At 40.9% G+C, this 14,690-nt stretch overlaps 1 protein-coding gene across 1 annotated transcript in view; it reads left to right on the top strand.

Annotated features, from left to right (window-relative positions):
• The window catches only part of LOC136626671 (alpha-2-macroglobulin-like protein 1), a 32,320-nt gene that overhangs the window by 5,881 nt on the left and 11,749 nt on the right, over window positions 1-14,690 (top strand). Inside the window, exons 3-12 of the mRNA XM_066601687.1 lie at window positions 620-782; window positions 998-1,050; window positions 2,185-2,205; window positions 4,751-4,916; window positions 7,736-7,820; window positions 7,946-8,045; window positions 9,641-9,755; window positions 10,737-10,846; window positions 11,840-12,001; window positions 14,263-14,487. Of these exons, the coding sequence (XP_066457784.1) occupies window positions 620-782; window positions 998-1,050; window positions 2,185-2,205; window positions 4,751-4,916; window positions 7,736-7,820; window positions 7,946-8,045; window positions 9,641-9,755; window positions 10,737-10,846; window positions 11,840-12,001; window positions 14,263-14,487 (1,200 nt within the window). The remainder of the gene's footprint in view (window positions 1-619; window positions 783-997; window positions 1,051-2,184; window positions 2,206-4,750; window positions 4,917-7,735; window positions 7,821-7,945; window positions 8,046-9,640; window positions 9,756-10,736; window positions 10,847-11,839; window positions 12,002-14,262; window positions 14,488-14,690) is intronic.

Below are 14,690 nucleotides of genomic sequence, written 5' to 3'. Positions count from 1 at the left end.
TGAAATGTTACAGTTTTTACAGTGCCCACCGAGCATTTACAATAGGCTTAGAGGCATACACAGACCTCAGTAATAATGCCCATGAAGTAGTAATATGCCATCTCTGGCCTCACAAAGTAATAGTGCCCCTAAAGTGAGTTAGGGCATGGGGGCCATTTCACCCCAGGCCCAGCTGTCCCACCGGCCTCATACCAGTTGCATGGTTTGCCACCATTAGCGGCACACAACTGAATAGGTATAATTTTTCAGCTTGTGCTGTATATACTGGTAGTAATGCCAGAAATCATCACCACGATCACTCCATTGTTAATGGGATAATGGAGACAATTTAGCTTACCCCCCCCCCCCCCCCCATTCCTTCTTGTAAAATGATTTCACACTATGTGTATCACAGAGCATGCTCACAACCCACTCCATGGAAGTCAATGGTCCATTGCAGATGATACATTCCTTTAAAGTCACTAAACCTACGAATCCAGATAATGTTACAATGAACTGTGTACCTTATGTTGGTGGACTCCCCTGGACTTCCCCATACCGAAGACAGTATACACAGTGTTTGCCTATATAAAAGTGATATAGTTTCTTGTACAAAAATGAAGATTCTTCTTCTTCTTAGGTTCCACCACCCATGGATGGTAAGGAGGAGATAGCCACTCTTGCTATCAATATTACAAGTGATGTCTTCAAGAAGCTGGAGAAAAAGTCGGTTATAATCAGTATCATGAGAAATGGAATGTTCATCCAGACAGACAGGCCCATTTACCAACCTGGAGAAACAGGTAAGAGCGGTACATAAGAAAAGAGAGAACAAAAGAAACGGCACTACTATGGTCCATGGCCTGTGACTGGTACTACGGTATTCAAGTGAATGGAGCTGAACTGCAATACCATACACAGCCTATGCACAAGAGTGGCGCTGTTCTGGGAAGAATATAGCTATTTTTCCTGATACTATAAAAACTCTAAAACACTTTAAACCTCTTGTTCTATACAGTAATCGTGAAAGGGGTGGATTTTAATGAGCACTTAATGGCCAGAAATGATCCGGTAAGAATCGCTCTTAATAACTAAGCAATCCATAACTCTGACTCCCGTAACTCTACAGCTGCTGCAAAACTGCAATTCCATAAAATCCTAAAAGCCACAAAAAGTAAAATAAAAGAGAATGCAAAGTATAACTGCAGAACTAATTGCGTAATCATGGAGACACATAGGTCCACGTAGGAGCTGTATACACAAAACAGTAGTAGATTTTTACTCCCTTAATGACAGACCCCTTTTAGGCCCTGATGACCAACCAATTTTCTAGTTTGTTTCATCGTCACATTTCTACAGCCATAACTTTTTTATTTTTCTATCGACATAGTTGTATGAGGGCTTGTTTTTTTATGGGAAAAGTTTTATTTTTTATGACATGCTTTGGGGGTACATATAATGCTTTGTAGAACTTGTATTAATTTATGGGAGGGGCTAAGAAAAGAAAATTCTTCCATTATTTTTTCAGTTTTACAGTGTTCAGCACACAGAATAAATAATTTGATAACATTATTGTCTCGATCAACAGGATTATGGCCATACCAAGTTTAGGGCTTCTTGCCACTAGGATTAGGCTCAGTTAAGCATTTATATTTATGTATTGCAGTAATTGTACTGACCTGTAGAATGGATTTAGCATTAATAATTTGCAATATTATATTGGCCTATGAGGTTCAGCCAGTGGCTGAGCCTCATAAGTCACCCATCAAGCCTAGCAGCCCATCGGCACCCTCCAATGATATTGCGGGCCTCTGATAAGTTACAGAGGGAGCTCTGTCCCTCTGTCAGCCTTTTACATGCTGTGACTGCATTACCATGGCATGTAAATGGTTAAACAGCATGTAAAGGTTTAAACGACTGGGATCGACGTTTCTCGAATTCCAACCATTAGAGCTAAAGCCCAACTGTCATCTGAAACCCCTACAGAGATTCTGACGTAGCTCCGTAAAAAGACGTATACATCTGAGTAATGCCCATTGGTAACTTCCATAAAAATGCGTATGGGTGGTCACTAAGGGGTTATGGAAGCCCATAGTTGCATATTTGCTTGCTAGTTTTATTTTAGATGAACTGGAGCAATAACAAAAAATGGTTGCAAATGTGCGCATATTGACAACTAACCGTGGCTTTTCTTCTATTTTACAGTTTCCGTTGGTTACTTGTAAGGTAAGTTATCACAAACTAAAAATAAATAATTACAGGAGATACGTTTGTCCCCATTATTTGTTAGTCTGATGGATTTTTCTTATGTTCCTGAAACAGTCTTGTAGAAATCCTGTAGACCACACAGGGTTAATTACTAGTTGATTTCTGAAGACCTGCTGAAGAGTATAGCTTAGTCAAGGGCATGACTTAAAGAGGTTGTCCCACGCCGAAACGGTTTTTTTTTTTTTTCAATAGCCCCCCCGTTCGGCGCGAGACAAACCCGATGCATGTGTTTAAAAAAAAAAAACGGATAGTACTTACCCGAATCCCCGCGCTGCGGCGACTTCTTACTTACCTTGCGAAGATGGCCACCAGGATCTTCACCCTTGGTGGACCGCAGGTCTTCTGTGCGGTCCATTGCCAATTCCAGCCTCCTGATTGGCTGGAATCGGCACACGTGACGGGGCGGAGCTACGAGGAGCCGCTCTCCGGCACGAGCGGCCCTATTCAGAAGAAAGAAGACCGGACTGCGCAAGCGCGTCTAATCGGGCGATTAGACGCTGAAAATTAGACGGCACCATGGAGACGAGGACGCTAGCAACGGAACAGGTAAGTGAATAACTTCTGTATGGCTCATAATTAATGCACGATGTACATTACAAAGTGCATTAATATGGCCATACAGAAGTGTATACCCCCACTTGCTTTCGCGGGACAACCCCTTTAATAATACAGACAGGACAGATGGGGGGAGGCTCCTGCTGCAGCCAATTGTCTTGCATCCAGACACAGGACAGTGAGGAGGACATGACTGATCTTCTGGGACACACAGAGAAGATTTCTTTATATATTTCTCTGCTTTAATTGGCCATATGAGACACCATAGAATAAAAGGAAAGGTCAAGATTAAGGAAAAAAATTGTTGGGATATTTTCTTTTTGTGGATTTTCTGTGTTAGAGTTCCTTTGTAACATATATACTTGAAGGGGTTGTCCAGAGATATCTACTTCCAGTACGGGTCCAGCGGTGCCCGCACCTCCACTTCCAGGCTGGTTCTGACACCGGATCACTTGGTGTAGATCTTCTCTCCACCCCTCCTCCCTATGTTAGTGATGTGATAGCAGGGGGCTGGCTATTCGGCTCATTTCAATAACTGACCTTTAGGCTGGCTGCACATGAACGGGTTGGATTCCGGATGAGGGATCCCGCAGCTAGGTGATGATGTAGGTGCCGCAACATTTTTTTTGTAATGTCATTTGCGAAAGGGCTGTGAGTTGGATGGCTTCCATTGACTTCAATGGAAGCGATCCGTGCGGAGCCCGCATGAAAATGGAGCATGCTGCGATTTTTTTCCCCCATGAGCGGAAAATGCAGTTGTATGTGTGAGTGGACATGCTGATGCTTCATGGGTTTAAATTGGTGCGGAATGCCACAGATCGTCACGCGGGAGACAATTGCCGATTCCGCAATTCAAACCCAGTCGTGTTCAGGCAGCCTTACTGTCCTGGCTGATGCAGGGACAGAAAAGTGGGCTGGCTTATTTATTGAAATAAGCCAGTTAGCAAGCCCCCTGCCATCACATTACCCACTCTGTGTCTGGTGTTCGAATTGTGCTGGACTGGAAGTGCTGGTACCACCATTGGGCTTGAACTAGATTTGTGAAAGTATACATCTCTGCATAACTCCTTTAAACATACTTTAACACAAAATATGTTAGGTCAGGGGAATAGCTACAAGGGGTACAGAAGTTAGTAAGTAGTCACACCTGGGGGTCCAAAGACCCCTGTGCTACATAGGGAGACACCAATACCCTGTTTCCCTGAAAATAAGACCTATTCTAATTTTTAGGGATTTTCGGGGAAGCTTGAAATATAAGCCCTAGCACAAAAATAAGCCCTGTCCATATCCTCCTGCTGCTGTCCAGAGCTCCGCTGTGCATCCTACAGTCCTAATACACCCACAGAAGATCAGTTCCTAGTTACAGAACTAGGAATCCCACCTCTAGGAAGCAATGGCTCTGACTGGTTCTCGAGGGTTGCTCAGCCAATCAATGCAGTGCTCGATGAACCAATGCGATGGCTGTGATTATTTCATTAAGCGCTGCATTGATTAGCTGAGCAAAGGTCGATGCATCAATTACAGCCATCGCGTTATGGAGGCTGGACTTATGAATTAACCAATCAAGGCTGCGGTTTAGGGCGTCAGAGCTCCAGAGAACAGGGGGAGGAACCTGGAACTAGTATGCTAGGTAAGTATAATAAGACATTTCCTGAAAATAAGACCTAGCCCCTCTTTTGGGGCAAAAAATAATATAAGACAGGGTCTTATTTTTGGGGAAACACGGTATTAAAAATAGTACATGTTAGGTGGGCTTCATTACAGAATAGAACAGCATATAGTAACTTCAAGTTATGCACTGATATAATAAAATATATGTATGTCCTAGTTTTTTTCAGCCTCTGTATGGTCTATAATTATAAATGAAACCCTATCAGAGGCTCAGAAAGGGAACGTGTAATACAAAACGATATAATAGCTATTAATATTCATTTATTCTTGCCTTTAGGATGACCAGGGTAACATTGTAAAGCAGTGGAAAAATGTTCAACCACGGAGCGGCATATTTGAAATGACCCATGATCTGTCCCCTGACATAGCTGTGGGCGATTATACAATCACAGCAACAAAAAATGGCTCTACGGCAGAAATGCCATTCACGGTAGAAAAAATTGGTGAGTATTTTTTTAAAACTGAGGCAGTAAACAGAATGAGCCCAAAACCTGAAAATTGTGAAATGTTCAAATTTGAGCATTTAAAGGAATTGTCCACTTTTAGACAATTCCTGTTTGATTGGAAGGTTTCCCAAATTTAACCTGATCAACGATGCCCCATTCTTGGAACCTCCAGTGATCAGTGGCAATCCATGGAAGAACACAGCAACAAGTATTGAATGTGTTGGCGCTATACAAATAAAGATTATTATGAATTACCCTAGAGTGCCGCCACTGGAGAAATAAGGCATTACAGGCTGCCTATTGAAATCAATGTGCTGCCAATGTAATTCATGGATGTGCTGTGATCTCCTGAGCAAGAGATACTGTTTGAAGCCATTCTCCACTCTGGTTGAGGGTCCCAAAGGGAGACCCTATTAAATCAGTTTTCTAAACCATACAACCCCTTTATGGTATACATACCAGACCTAAGCCTGTGAAAACATGCAAATTTACTTATCTTTAATATTTTCTACTTGTGTTTTCATAAGTAAGCATATTTTCTTCTTAAGGAAAAAAAGACTTAAGGAGGTTGGCCGCTTTTGACATAACTAAGCATGAACACCCCAATTACTTACACCATTCTGCATTTCAAATAGCCCTATGGACATGTTGGCTGCTACTTTCCAGTGTATGCATAGTTGATCCATGAGCAGTAGGATACTTTGAAATGCAGTATGGTATAAGTAATAGGGGTGCTTATTATTACTTATGTCAGAAAACAACAGTTTAATGTATTTTAGAGACCTGAATGGAAATTGGCCAACCCCCTTAAAAGCTGATCTGTCAGATAAAATATTGTTCTATGTAAGGGTAGCATGCTACAAATACCAGTCCAGACTTCTCTTATCCAAAATGGTGCAAAAATTCAGTTTACAAAAGTAAGGAAAGAATACAATGAACTCATAGTTATGTACTGATGATGTTAGCACTGCCTCTCCCTGTTCCTTATGGCAATAATTAACAGAAAGAAATGCAAAGTACTACATCTAGAAAAGAAAAAAAAGAAAAAATCATATACACACAGAATGGGAGGAATTGGGCTCAGCAGCACATGTGAAAAAGACTTGGGTATACTAATATATCTCACAGACTGAACATGCGTCAACAGTGAGATGCAGCACCAAAAAAGGCAAACACAACTCTGGGATGTATTAAGAGGAGCATAGAGTCTAGATCACGTGAGGTAATTATCCCCCTCTACTTTTCCTTAGTCAGACCTTAGTCAGTTCTGGGCACCCCATTTTAAGAAAGACCGACAAACTGAAGCTTCTTTGGAGTTCAAAGAAGAGCTACCAGGATGGTGAGCGGTCTGCAAATCATGTCCTATGAGGAACGGTTAAAGGATCTGGGAATGCTTAGCTTGCAAAAAAGAAGACTGAGAGGAGACTTAATAGCTGTCTACAAATATCTGAAGGGCTTTCGCAGCACAGAGGGATCAGCCCTATTCTCATCTGCATAAGGAAAGACTAGAAGCAATGGGATGAAACTGAAAGGGAGGAGACACAGATTAGATATTAGAAAAAACTTTCTGACAGTGAGGGTGATCAATGAGTGGAACTGGTTTCCACAGGAGGTGGTGAGTTCTACTTCAATAAAAGTCTTCAATCAGGGGCTGGACAAACATCTGTCTGGGATGATTTATCGAATCCTGCACTGAGCAGGGCGGTTGGACACGATGACCCATAGACTCAAACTCTAGGGTAAGGGGGACTTGTTATTTGTATAGTGCCAACTTATTCCGCAGCGCTTCATGTAATTTCTTTATTTATTACCCCCCACCAAGCTGGGTACTCATTTTACCAACCATGGAAGGATGGAAGGCTGAGTCAACCTTGAGCCGGCTACCTGAACTATGCAACCTTCAGGTTGTGAGCGAGAGCTTAGGACTGCATACAGCTGACTTAACACTCTGCGCCACACAGGGCCCATACTCTACAATTCTATGAACAGGCTAGTTTGTATACATGCATATACAGTAGGCTGTTAGTCACTGTGGAAAGGGGCAGGAAGAGGCAGAGAGGGGCAGGAGGATAGGTACCTTCCATGAATTAAAAAATGCTTCTGTTGTTTTGACTAACAGAGGTCTGGAAATGTATCTGTAATACGTTACTCTTACATAGCACAACACATTGAGCTGACATCTACTTTAAGGGGTTTTTCTGAGACTAAACTACTGATGACTTATCCCTTTATGATAGCTCACCAAGAGTTGATCAGCAGGGTTTAACCACTTGGAATCCACAAGAGTGAGTTGTCTGAAGAGGCCCTGGAGCCCCCATTAGTACCATGGCCTCTTTTCAGCCATGTGACATCACATTCATCAGTGGCATGGCCTGTAAGCAGCTCAGTGTAATTCAAGCAAATGGGATGAGCTGCCATACCAGGCAGTATACAGTGCTGTGCCTTGTGGAGATTGAAGCAGCCACAGTGCTGTCCTGAGCACTGCTGTCACTTCAGTCAGCTGATTGGGATTCCAAATGGCAGACCACCAACAAATGGTTATTAGTGACCTACCCTTAGGTCATTAACAGTTTAGTCCCAGAAAACCCATTTAAGTAAACAGTTAATTTGCAAGAGGAGTCAATACAATATATGACTTTTATCTTTACGAGAAAATTTAAGCACAAGATGTAAATATAATGCATTAAATTATTAATATAATTAGAAACAAAATTAAGGAAAATGAAAAACTTAATTTACATGTTTAAAAAATTGATAATTAGTTTTGCTTGTAATTGTTATTATTATAAGTATTATTATTACTGTTTCTTGTGCAGTTCTACCAAAGTTTGAAGTTACAATGGATGCTGCAGAAACTGTAACCATTCTTCAGAGCAACTTTCCTATCATGACTTGCGGCAAGTAGGTACTCCGAAAATCCTCCCAACTGTAGGGATTGGATGTGTCATTCCAAACGTAATCCAAATAATACACATGTATGACAGTTATATAATGGAAAACACTACAGAACTGTTGTATCTTTCTAGATATACATATGGGAAGCCTGTGATAGGTACTATCATTGGAAAAATATGTCGCTCTCCCATATTCAGTCCAGAACACATCTGTAAAGAAATCTATGGAAAGGTAAGAGTCAAGTCATTAGAACATTATTTATGTCCTAAAATTTGACATCGCTAGATATGAGATAGATAGATAGATAGATATGATATGAGATAGATAGATAGCTAGATAGATAGATATGAGATAGATAGATATGATATGAGATAGATAGATAGCTAGATAGATAGATATGAGATAGATATGAGATAGATAGATAGATATGAGATAGATAGATAGATAGATAGATAGATAGATAGATAGATAGATAGATATGAGATTTATAGATAGATAGATATGAGATAGATAGAGAGATAGATAGAGAGATAGATAGATAGATAGATATGAGATAGATAGAGAGATAGATAGATATGAGATAGATAGATATGAGATTTATAGATAGATAGATATGAGATAGATAGATAGATAAATAGATAGATAGATATGGGCGTACGTATGAATGGAGTTCTGTGTCCGAATCCTCATTTATCTAGAAGATACCGGGATGCAAGGAATTGTCCATTTATTGGGAATAATACAACTATTATCTGCAGGAGTTACCATAAGGTGTCCTTCCAGCATCTCGTGGAGAGAAGTCCTCACTTACTAATAGGAAGGACTTATCGATCAGGATAGATAGACAGGCAATATCTTCTTCTGCTCTGTTATGTATTCTGTTGTGTTTTTGAGAAATACAGATACTAAAAATGTTAGCAGAAACTATCAGCGGACATTTTATATAAATAAGAGATATTATACAACTCAGAAATACCACATACAAGTAAAAGGATATGACTATGGTAGGGATTTCATATTATCTCCATCCTATTATATTCTCCATCCTATTCTATTAAGTATTACAAGGAAGTTGGGCTGCGAAATCCCAGTGTTCAACGTCTATAGCCATTTCTTCTAAATTAAGAATACAGTCATGACAGGGTTAATTATAGGTTTGTTACTGAAAATAGTGATAGGATATATGATAATTGAAAATCTATGTGTATTGGGCTTTGGTCTCAGGGGGACACCCCTCTAGAAGACCCTTTATCAGTGCAATTATAAGTGGTCATTTCTAAAAGATTTCACTGCTTATATGGATATAGATAGATAGATAGATAGATATGAGATAGATAGATAGATATGGGATAGATAGATAGATAGATAGATAGATAGATAGATAGATATGAGATACATAGATAGATATGATAGATAGATAGATAGATAGATAGATAGATAGATAGATAGATAGATAGATAGATAGATATGAGATAGATAGATAGATAGATAGATAGATATGGGATAGATAGATAGATAGATAGATAGACAGATAGATATGAGATAGATAGATATTAGATAGATAGATTTGAGATTGATAGATAGATATGAGACAGATAGATAGATATTAGATAGATAGATATGAGATAGATAGATAGATATGAGATAGATAGATATGAGATAGATAGAGATAGATATGAGATAGATAGATAGATATGAGATAGATAGATAGGAGATAGATAGATAGGAGATAGATAGATAGATAGACAGATAGATAGATATGTAGACTACTTTCCAATAAAGTAAAACTGACTCAATAATTCTGACTTTTCCGGTGATATCTGCAGACTGATGTGGATGGATGCTACACCACAGAAGTGAACACTGACTTCTTCAAGTTTAAGTACGATGGGTACAATAACTATGTGAATGTGGAGGCATCTCTTGTGGAGGATGGAAGTGGTAATGATAAATATTTTTATATTCATATTATAAACTTTTTATAGTTGTTACTACTGACACAGTGAAAAGTATAGCCTTAGAACGTCTTTGTTACAGCCAGAGAGCAGCTGGGCAATCTCAAAAAAAGCTCTCTGCACCCCGGACTAAACAATGTAGACTCACAAGTTGACCTTTGATATGTGGAAGAGCCTTATTTTGAGCATTATATGACTTATCTCCTGTATTTATCACCAGTTTTCCTTTTTCTGGCTCCAACTCTAATCCTCTGTTTCCCAGAGCTGGTGGGTAGAGGCTAGTTGCTAAAATGTCTCCCATATACTGCACACATATGTTCTCTATCTCTCTATAGCACACCCTCATGAGTAACAGCTGCAAGGAGAACATAGTACAGCAGTACTGAGCAGTGTAGTTGAGATTTGAGTAGCTGTGAGACAGTAAACAATAGAAGCTGCAGTACCGCTTTGTAAATCTGACTCCTTCTTCCTTCTCCCCCTCATGTCTTTATAGATTTGTATGGGTAACATGAGACAGCAGCTAACGTAGAACCCCCCTCCCCCCCCCCCCCCCCCCCCACACACACACCACCGCCACACTTCTTTAATCTGTCTTGGTGTGTGTTACTAGAGCAAGACTTCACATGACAACAGGCAGTGAACAGCAAGTTAGGAGGAAGTGAAACCCCTATTGGTCAGCACTTTAGAGGGATTTTTCAGTACAAAAACTTCATTTTATGTAAATAAAGTGATTTGCACTTTTGCTAGTTATCATACTAGCTATTATATAAGTACAGTTAGGTGTTGCAGTTTTCCTCCTCCTCAAACAGAGCTGAAAAATGGAAGCCCCCGAGCGATAGTATGGATTAGCCTAAAGGCTGTATGATTTTCTATTTTATTTAAAACAGTGAAATAAAAAACCAAAAAAGTGTTTAAGCCCCATTTACCACATCTTCAAACTGCATCCTGTCTTGCTGCTTCCCCGCAGAAGTGGAGAGAAAAGCTACGAAATACATTTATATCTCAGACATCCTTGGACAAGCAAACTTTAAAGTGTCCAGAGCATTCTCTAAAAAAGGACTTGATTACCGAGGCGAGGTAAGTGATGAGTACTAAACAATATAGTGCCCAATGGAGGCAGCAAACGGCACACATAGCCTCATAATATAGAACCGTAGGGACTTTGTGCCACTATGCAGGCTTATTTCACAGCTTTGTCACATGTTAAAGATCTAATTTTAAAACATAATTGATAAAATGAAAAAAATATATATTTATGGACTAACACAAGGGCCACTGCCTCATTTTATGTGGCCCACGGCGAGCTGACGGCTGCTCACCACTGAACCAATTACCAGCTGGGGTGCCACAGCTCCCCGCTGGTAATCACTGTTAGCGCTGATCCCGGCACACTCTGACATCAGTGTGTAGCAGGGATCTTCCTCCCCTGAGTCCTCTGCTCCTCAGTTCCGTGAGAAAGGACTCAGGGAGGAAGCGTTCCGGGCGCAAATTAACTTTTTCCACAACACTTCTGCCCTATTCAGCAATTCCAGCAACCTGATTGCTGATTGCAATATTGCTGATGGGGGATAATATTATTGCGGAGGGGGGATAATTTTACTGTGGGGTTATTACTACTGAGGGGGTTCATATTATTACTGTGAGGGTCGACATTACTACTGGGGCGCAATCAAAAATCGCTTATGCCTGCATATTTGGGCACGCAAAAAAGAACGCAAATGGGCCCATTGAAATGGTGCGCAAATATGCAGTGAATACATACGTTTCCTGTGGATTCACCACGTATTTGCGCGACCCATTCACTTCAATGGCCTATCGTGGTGCGTAGTACGTAACAAAATAGGTCATGCTGTGTGATAATATACATCATGTGAATGAACTCATTGACATCTATGGCTTCTATTCACTGCTTATTATGTACACAAATTCGCTGGTGTGAACGAGCCCTTACTGTACTGTCTTACAATCGGCCCTTTGAAGGTCACCATAAGCCTGATGTGGCCCTCGGTGAAAATGAGTTTGACACCTATGGACTAAAATAACTAATCTTTCCGGTGTTTCATCTTGTAGATGACTCTAACAGGGTCCAATGGACTCCCAATGGCCGATAAGGATATTGAACTGTATGTTAATGATAAAAGAAGAGACGAACTTTACACAACTGATAAAAATGGGATAGCAAGGTTTATAATTAAATCCTCAGAACTTGGCGATCAACTGCTGAATCTTAGGGTAAGTAACGCATATACTGAATCATAATAAGGGGGCTGGTTTTAAAAATGATTTCAAAAAGTTGACATGACAACTCTGAAAAGTTTGTTAGTCGAGTAGACATTGCAATATAATGTCAGTCATTTTTATTAAAGAGGTGGTCCGGGTGTTATACAACTTTTTAAAAATAGATCCAAATCTGTTGAAATAATTAAAGTAGCGGTACTCCCCTGTCCTCACCCCTGGCGATCCAGCACTGCAGCCCCGCGGTGTTTGTTTTGGAACGGTTACAAACTGACTGCTGCAGCCAATCAGAGGCTGGAACAGCCACGTGCCATTCTCGTGGCATTATGGCTTCCAGCCAGTTGTGATGGCAGGAAAATGTCACATGACCACTGTGGCCTCTGATTGGCCATTCCAAAACAATAACTGGGAGGACCGCGGGGGGCTACAGTGCTGGATCTTCAGGGGTCAGGACAGGGGAGTACTGCTGATTTTATTATTTTAACAGATTTTGATCTAGTTTTACAAAAAGTTGCATAATACCCAGACAATCCTTTTATCACAAAGATAAGAAATGTGGACTCATCGCAGCATAGCCTCTGTATGTGGAAAAGGTTTTGCTCAAACTAGAGAGTCTGGACAGCTGCTGGCCAACAGCCAAGAGGAACAGACAAAAAATGGATACCGGCACTTCCATATAAAAGAAAATCTTCCTAATTAACGGCATATGTATCTCATAAAAAACATATGAATAAAAATACAATAGCTTAGATTAGCAGAAAGAAAGTAACAAAAATAGTCAATATCAGGATAAAATCCTGGGCAAAAAGATTCAAAAAGAAGTTCATCGTGTAGCCAAGAGAGGTAAAACTTTAGGCTGGGTTCATACGGGATGGAATTCCAGCGGAATTACGTGGGACGGCCACAGCTTCAAAACCCATGGCATTTCGCCCCGGACTTTGGAGTGGTTTCAACGCCGGCATTCCGCTGAGAGGAGAAAGGCCACAGCGAAAATTAAAAAAGAATTGAAATGCTGCGGAATTGAATTCCACGCCTCATGTCCGTTTCCACCAGGCTTTGCCGCAGCATGTGGACGTGATTTTTGCAAAATCTCGTCCACTTGGCTGGTTAATCCCGGGATTAGGAGCCGCGGACAGATTTGCTGTGCAAACTTTCCGCACGAAAATTCTGTTCCGTGCGAACCCAGCCTTAGGGCTCCTGCACACTCGCGTTTTTCTTGCGCGTTTTTTTCACGTTTGTGCTTTGCAATTTTTGTGTGATGCGTTTTTAACATTAGAAAGTCCCATTGACAATCGCGTGAAAAAAACGCAGCGATATCGCGTGAAAAAACGCGCAAGTGTGCAGGAGCCCTCAGGTAACTTTTTAAAAAAAAAAAAAAAACATCGATCAGACAGTGAGGGCTCAGTCAGATGGGTGCTTTTTGTTGCGCATGTTACTTGCGCATCGATATAGAACCAATGCTTTTCAATGGTAGCAGTCACATGTCCGATTTTTACATGCGCATAAAATTCGCACCTACAAAAGATAGAATATATGGGTGGTAATGGACGTGGTCACGAGCATTTTTTTCACGAGTATCTGACCGCTCGCCTCTAAAGATTCGGCGAGAACTCACCGCTCCCCCCCCCGCCGGCCCCCGAATCTTTAGAGATGAGCGGGCAGATACTCGAATAAGGCACTACTTGCGCGAGTAGTTTGCCTTAGCGAGTATGCTCGCTCATCTCTATTAGAGATCCCAACAGTCTGTGGTCTGACTGTTTGGGGGGTTGGGTTCTTTCTAACAAAATGGCCTTGTCCAAAATGGACAAGCATTTTAAGAAAAAGTTCAATATTAAAGCAACCCTCCTTTTTTGAGACAAAATTGTGTCCCTGCACAAGAGGTGGTATATTACCTGCAGTTTTTTTTCTCTGTCTCTCCTCAAATCCACTTGTTCCTGGCTCCATTTTCAGCTGTCCCAAATGGCCAGAGCAGTTTACTAACTAGCTAATACACACTGTACTGCTCTCTGTTTGGACAGTGCTTATCACATGAGCAGCTGTGGCCAATCAGAGAGCAGATATGATGCATGGGTAGTCTAACACTACCAATGTACTATGGGAATTAGGTAGTCTGAAAACTGTGTCAGCTATCTTGGATGGCTGAAAATGAGGCAGCCAATGGATCGAAAGGATGAGAGAGAACAATAGCGGGTTGCTTTAAAATCTTGTACTGCATATTGCATACGTGTTGAAAAAATATTTTTTGTTAACCCTTCTAGGCACACCACCTACCCAGAAAGCCATTGACAGCTTCTGGTGAGAGGGAGCCAATGTATGAAGATGGTTATGCATCGTTGTTCCCCTCTTACACAAAAACAGCAAGCCAAGTGAAAATCAGAAGTGAACCTTTTGTCTTGCCCTGTAATGAAAGAGTGAACCTCTGGGCAGACTATGTCCTGGATGCTTCTGAGTACACCAAAAAGACTATAGACTTTCATTACCTGGTAAGTAATAGAACCAGTGATGTAACACTGTGGATGCTATAAGGGTTCTGCCAACTAGTTTTGCAGGGGACTGGAGCTTGCATACTGTGACAACATAAATACAGCACAAACCAACCTCATTATGTAGAAACAATACCAAAAGCAAGCTTATAATATAAACACAGCCCCAGAGCCAAGTTCATAACATAAATGCAGTAGCAGTG

The sequence above is a fragment of the Eleutherodactylus coqui genome, chromosome 4 (genome assembly GCF_035609145.1).
Source record: "Eleutherodactylus coqui strain aEleCoq1 chromosome 4, aEleCoq1.hap1, whole genome shotgun sequence".
NCBI lineage: Eukaryota > Metazoa > Chordata > Amphibia > Anura > Eleutherodactylidae > Eleutherodactylus > Eleutherodactylus coqui.
Note: the sequence above shows the minus strand (reverse complement) of the source record. Positions and strands in the feature narration are given on the sequence as shown.